General features: G+C 25.8%; 2 protein-coding genes across 2 annotated transcripts in view; one reads left to right on the top strand and one right to left on the bottom strand.

Annotated features, from left to right (window-relative positions):
- The first annotated feature begins 626 nt into the window (after positions 1-626).
- Positions 627-4,603, top strand: LOC102677363 (importin subunit alpha-7-like). The gene is made up of 8 exons (XM_006623729.2): positions 627-809; positions 1,897-2,103; positions 2,180-2,374; positions 2,578-2,798; positions 2,896-3,159; positions 3,237-3,441; positions 3,524-3,827; positions 3,898-4,603. The coding sequence occupies exons 2-8, from the start codon at positions 1,897-1,899 to the stop codon at positions 4,092-4,094; spliced, it is 1,593 nt and encodes a 530-aa protein (XP_006623792.1). The 5' UTR covers positions 627-809; the 3' UTR covers positions 4,095-4,603.
- Positions 4,604-5,328: 725 nt separating this feature from the next.
- LOC102677866 overlaps positions 5,329-6,723 on the bottom strand; it is a 2,658-nt gene continuing 1,263 nt past the window's right edge. The window contains 1 exon segment of the mRNA XM_031514226.1: positions 5,329-6,667. Coding sequence (XP_031370086.1) covers positions 6,342-6,667 — 326 coding nt within the window. The 3' untranslated portion in view covers positions 5,329-6,341.

A 6,723-nucleotide genomic window follows, 5' to 3' on the forward strand; every position in this document is an offset into this window, starting at 1 on the left:
ATGTTAAAGTTTAAGTACAAATCAAATTTTTATAATTTTTAATAATATTGATTTTATATGATTTTTATATATATATATATTCATTCAATTTTTATAATATACAATTCTTACATTATTGTATGATCACAGTATTAGCATTATTATATTGAATTATAATTAAAATATAACATACTATAATCTTATATTATTATATTACAAAATATTTTATCATTTTCTTTATTCTTTTTGATGTTACCGCCAAAAATTTTTAAATATTTTTTTAAATTAATGAAAGAATTTTATTTCCGGTTATTGCATTGTTTCATGTAGTCGTTTCACATCTATGTATTCCGAAAAGCATCCATATTGTTTCATTTATATAGTCTTTTACTAGCAAAATCACATTTCCACCAATCAGATACATGATCAACAGAACGAATATTTCTTGAACGCACTTGGAAACTACCAGTGAGAAATTTTTGCAAATTTTATCGTTGATTTTGTTTAATTTTTATATTTTTACAAATTTTATCCTTAAAACACTATATTTATAAAATTTTAGAAATTTGTATTTGAAATAATTCGAAGACATTTTTAAACAAGCCAAAATTAATCCCGTGAAATTAGAAAAGAATTAATAAATATGACTGTTCTAACGGACCTATCAGCATTTCGCAAGTGCGACCCGTGATTCCTTGCGCGTTGGAGTTCAGATCAAGGTTTTCTGATCGGTCATAGTTTGAGGAGGTGAAAAGTGTGGCGGTGCTTTATTCGATATTCTTTATGAGATCTTATATTTAACGGTTGGCTTCTGAATTTCTTTCGCAGCCGTAAGTAATGAGAGTTTGATTATTTCATGCCGTAGGATCTTTTAGAAAAATTATACTATTGCGACGTACGCAAGAGATCGAGATGATTCCAGGCGAACGTCAATCTTTCTGTTCCCATTGGTGCCAAAATGTCTAATCTAACATAATCTATTATAGAGTATAAAATATCTCGTAAACAAATACGGAATATCATTTGATCTTGCGATTTTTATTGTATTTTATTTCCAAACTAATATCTTCGAGACTACACCCCATCACCAATATCGTTGCCGAATTTTAATACCTAACCCTCAATAGCTCATTGTCAAATAGCTTCAAGGTATTCCTAGTCCCCATTGACGACTTGATTATATACAGAATAATTTTTATGCATTTTTGCTCAATTTTATCTTGTTCGTAAATAGATATATTTTAATCAAATTGTTTAATCATATTAATATCATAAATGTTATTTTTGTATAACATATAGTTTCATCTAGTACCATATATACATATTTAAATAGTACTGTATGTTATATAGTAACGATTTTTTTTATAGTAAAATATTGTAAATATTAATTTGAATAGGTCAAATATATTTATAAAAGTAAATTACTATATTTCAATAAATTTATATATAAAAATATATAGATGTATGTATATATATATACACACACGCGCGCGCGCGCACATACATTATATATATATATAGATATTTATATATATATTTAATAATTATATCTAGTCATATTAATCATTTATTATAATAATTATTTTATAAATAAAATATATATATTGCTTTTGAATAATTATTCATAAAAAATTTAATGATAAAATCAAATAATTTGATATATTAATTGTGCCCAATATGAATATAATTATCTTGTTAATTAATAAGTTTTTTATTATTTCCTTTGACTTTTTATTTAGGAAACTGAAAATATTACATAATAAATGTGAATTCTTTTTAGGTATACTGATCATTTTATTTTAAATGAAGTTTATATAAATTTTTTATATATTTTCATTAAATATTTACAATTTCTTAATGTATTTTCTTTTATTAATATATTTAATAATATTATTAATGTTTCTGAATAAATTTTAGATGTCAGCCGCAACTACACATAAATATCGTTATAAAAATGTGGGTCTGGACTCACAAGAACTGAGAAGACGTAGAGAAGAGGAAGGTGTCCAATTAAGAAAACAGAAAAGAGAACAACAATTATCAAAAAGACGTAATGTTCCTAATATGGTTGCTGATGATGATAATGTTACAGGAAATGAATCTGCTTATCCTGCACCACAATCAGTAAATTTAAATTTTTCAATATAAAAAATATTTTTATTTAAAATTATTATTTAAATGTATTTTGTTTATTTTACAGAAAACGTCTATTATTGTACTTGAAATGGTGCAAGAATTGTACAGTCCTAATCCAGAAGCTCAATTGGCAGCTACGCAAAAATTTAGAAAAATGTTGTCTAGAGAACCAAATCCTCCAATAGATGAAGTTGTAAAAACTGGAATTGTACCTAAATTTGTTGAATTTCTAGAGAATAATGCAAATTGTACATTGCAGGTTAGTGAAAAATTATTTTTGAAATATATAATATATTTTTGTATGAATATATTATATATATTTTTAATATATATAATAAATAATTTAATATATCTATTTAATTATAATTTAATTTAATTATAAATACATAAATTTAATACATATTAAATATAAAATAATTTATTATATTTTTGTATAATAATAAATACTTAAAATGACCTTAGTTTGAAGCTGCTTGGGCTTTAACGAATATAGCGAGTGGAACGTCTCAACAAACGCGTGTAGTAGTAGATGCAGGAGCTGTACCTATTTTCATATCATTACTTGGTTCTGAATATGAAGATGTTCAAGAACAGGCAGTTTGGGCATTGGGCAATATTGCAGGAGATAGTCCTGAATGTAGAGATCATGTATTAGACAGAGGAATCCTCACTCCTCTGTTGCAGTGGGTTTCAAATTTTAAGTTTTTTGATTTTTATTTAAATAATAGAAAAATAAATATTTTCTTTATTTTTTTTTCTTTTTTTTTCTTTTTTTTTTAGATTACTTTCTAAAGCAACACGTTTATCAATGACACGTAATGCAGTGTGGGCATTATCCAATCTTTGTCGAGGCAAGACTCCACCACCAGAATTCACAAAAGTCGCACCATGTTTACCAGTTTTAGCTCATTTTCTCAATCATACTGATAGTGATGTTCTTGCCGATGCTTGTTGGGCTCTTTCCTATTTAAGTGATGGTCCGAATGAAAAAATTCAGGCAGTTATTGATGCAGGTGTATGCAGACGTTTGGTAGAATTACTTATGTAAGTAACTCTATCATATGAATTGAATTTTATTAAAATATTTACAAAAAAAAATAATATCATATTTTTTGAATTAGGCATCAACAAGAAAATGTTGTCAGTGCTGCGCTTCGAGCAGTGGGCAATATAGTTACAGGTGATGATGTACAAACACAAATTGTTCTTAATTGTTCTGCGTTACATTGTTTGTACCATCTATTGAATTCGTCTCAAGAAAGTATTCGTAAAGAAGCTTGTTGGACAATTTCTAATATTACGGCAGGAAATCCTCAGCAAATTCAAGTTCGTATATACTTTTGAAAAGTATAAATTTTAGCAATTAAAGTTTCTATTATTAAAAAACAGATGGATTTTGTTTTAACAGGCTGTCATTGATGCCGGTATATTTCCCGTCCTAATTGATATTTTAGCAAAAGCAGAATTTAAGATTCGAAAAGAAGCGGCATGGGCGATTACTAATGCTACAAGCGGTGGTGCACCGGAACAAATACGTTATATTGTTGTTGAAGGATGTATTCCACCATTGTGCAATTTGTTAACAGTAATGGATCCTAAGATTGTTCAAGTTGCATTAAGCGGTTTAGAAAATATCTTGCGCGTGGGAGAACAAGATGCTGCCTCGCATAATGGTATTAATCATTATGCAGTATTAATCGAAGAATGTTTCGGTGAGTGTGAAATTAAAAGAAATAACTGCGATTGAAAAATATTACTATATATTATATTGCAATATTTCAGGCCTAAACAAAATAGAATTTTTGCAATCTCATCAAAATGTAGAAATATATCAGAAGGCCTTCGATATAATTGAACGATATTTTGGTTCTGAAGAAGAGGATACTCGAGTGGTACCTACTATTGATGCACAAGGACAACAGTTCCAATTCAGAGCACCTGATTCATCTCAATTACCTGTCCAGGGCTTTGAATTTTAATCGATTAGTTTTAATCGAATCTCCAAATGTATTATCTGGTTCAATCTTGTTTTGTTCCTTGTGTTTACATCTATTTTTCGTAAAAGGAACTTATCCAAAATGAAAGAAAAATATCAGTCAGATGCAAAACAGTGGTATATTTATACATATACTTTGAATTCGTTTGTATTGATCAGAATATCAGCAAAAAAAATCTTGAAGTGATCAGTTTTTTGCTCGACGATAAAGATGAGTAAAATGTTTATACGCAGTTATTTTAAGTGGTTTTCTCTTATTATTTTAGCTACACCATATGCATCATTCTAAGTTTATTACAAAAATGCAATTGTTTATTACGAATCTATATCAAATTGTGACAATGCTTTTACTTCTTAAGCTTTGAAGCAATTTGGATAGTTTCGTAGTCATATTTGAACGTATAACATAAATCATATTAGTATGAAACTATTTAGTTTATTGAAATTAACAAAGTAAACACTTTAGTGCTTAAGTAGAAACAAATAACTACGGAAACAATGATCAGGACAATTTACTATTGAGGTAGACTTATACCTCGAACGACGTATGACTGACTCAGAATTACGAAAACTTGCACAACTGGCAAGACATAAATGACTGAAGTACGCGACTACGTAGCCAACACTGACAACTTATGCAACGCGTTACTCACATCCTTACTACATTAGGTAGGAACATGACCAATTAAACTTTTTTACTGTAAATACGTATCTTGTAATTTTAAGGCTATTTTATACAGAATGTCCTAAAAAAAACAATATTTATGTTATATTAATATGATCTTTAAAAAAATTATTTTAAAATACATAAAATACATATATATAAATGCATGTTTAACATTTTATTCAATATTGGCACAAATATTGTTAGAATATTATAATTATTCAAATTATGAAATTTTATTATATTTTTTTTCATTTATATGAAGTATAAAAATACTTAAATTGTGAATATAAATGATTATATTTAAACTTTTAATATTTAAATTTTCAACAACAATTTTAATAAATAGATATTTTACAAATATATATTTTTCAAATGAAAGTAAATTTTTAGTATATCATCAATATCAACAGTATTTGTAATTGTATTAAATTTTGGACATTCTGTATAAAAAGTCTGTGACTGTATAAAATGTATTTATTATTTAGGTTTGACGGTACCATGCTATATTATGCAAAATATATAAATATATATATAAATATATATTACCTACTTTTAGTTACGGACTTGAATTATTACGACAGAGGAGGACTGTATTATAAGAAATTCGTAAGCGATCATTTTGCTAATACGATATTTTAGCAAAGTGTACACTTATGAGTATTTGTTGCCAATTTATAAAATGCTTATTAAATAAGATATAAGCATATTGGAAAAAAAATTTACCATCTTGTGTTGCGCATGCTATTCTGAGATAAATAATAGTCAAAATATTTTGAAACGTTACTGTTGAAGAAATTATATACAAGTATTTGTTTTTATGGATATATCATTCAATTTACTTGATCTTCCTCAAATATATATGTAAATGTATCATTTATATAAGCAACTAAATTTTGATACTAAATAATTATCGTAATTTATTTCAGATTCGATTTTGTAAGAAAAATTGTTAAAAAAATTTGTTTATAAGTTTGCAAAAATACATTTTTTTCTAGTATAATAGGAAATAAACGAAATAAATTGGTTTTTCTACTAATGCGATTCCATTTATAATACAGGAGAAACGCATTGTAAATTGGCAATTTAAGACATGAATAACAATACGTGGACGAGGACCGAGGACATGTTACACTATTAAGATACAATCACAGTATGACATGTATGAAGTGAATTTATTCATTGTACTTTATTTTAAAGCTGCATAAACATGTCATTCAAGAGCATAATTGAAATCATGCCAGAGGCATTGATCTTGTTGTTATATTTTTTGAAAATTTGTAGAATCCGCCAAATCCATTGGAATCTTTATCTATCAAAATGTTGATTTTCTGTACTGTCATTTGACGTAATAAAATAAAGTTGAATATTAATATACAAAAATCTTTATTTTCTTTAGTTTTAATACATAAACAATATTTATATTATTTATAATATTCTACAATAGCAAAATTATACATGTTATTTTTATACTATATATTATGAATATTTTTTACTATTTATTATTACAATATAATAATTATATTATATATTATATATTATACTTGTTAGGAAATTATAATTTATTTAAATAGAACAATCTGCATAATTGAAATTTATATTTGATTCTGAAAGTATTGGTACAATTATTCCATCTGTAAGTCTAGTTATTAATGGATCTAAAATATCTTTATCCATATATTTTGATAATCTTCTAAATATTTGCTTTTCAATAAATTCTAATTCCATTTGAGATGATTTATATCCATCAACAATTACTGTTATTATATATATAGCATGTTCAACTAAAGGTTTTTCTCTATCACAAAAATTATGAAAAGCTTTTAATGCCTCAGTATTTATGCTTAATAAATCTTGTACTATCTAAAACAAATTTTTTTCTAATAGAATTTATTTTTAAATGTAATTCTATATATACATATATCATATTTCAAGATAAAAAAAAAAA

This window comes from Apis dorsata, unplaced genomic scaffold (assembly GCF_000469605.1).
Source record: "Apis dorsata unplaced genomic scaffold, Apis dorsata 1.3 scaffold_935, whole genome shotgun sequence".
Lineage (NCBI taxonomy): Eukaryota > Metazoa > Arthropoda > Insecta > Hymenoptera > Apidae > Apis > Apis dorsata.

What these genes read in the sequence shown, in the direction of transcription:
- LOC102677363 (XM_006623729.2), top strand. Translation starts at nt 1,897, where the DNA reads ATGTCAGCCGCAACTACACATAAATATCGTTATAAAAATGTGGGTCTG. An exon ending in ATGCAAATTGTACATTGCAG is followed by an intron (nt 2,375 to 2,577) that starts GTTAGTGAAAAA and finishes AAATGACCTTAG; the next exon opens with TTTGAAGCTGCTTGGGCTTT. An exon ending in ATCCTCACTCCTCTGTTGCA is followed by an intron (nt 2,799 to 2,895) that starts GTGGGTTTCAAA and finishes TTTTTTTTTTAG; the next exon opens with ATTACTTTCTAAAGCAACAC.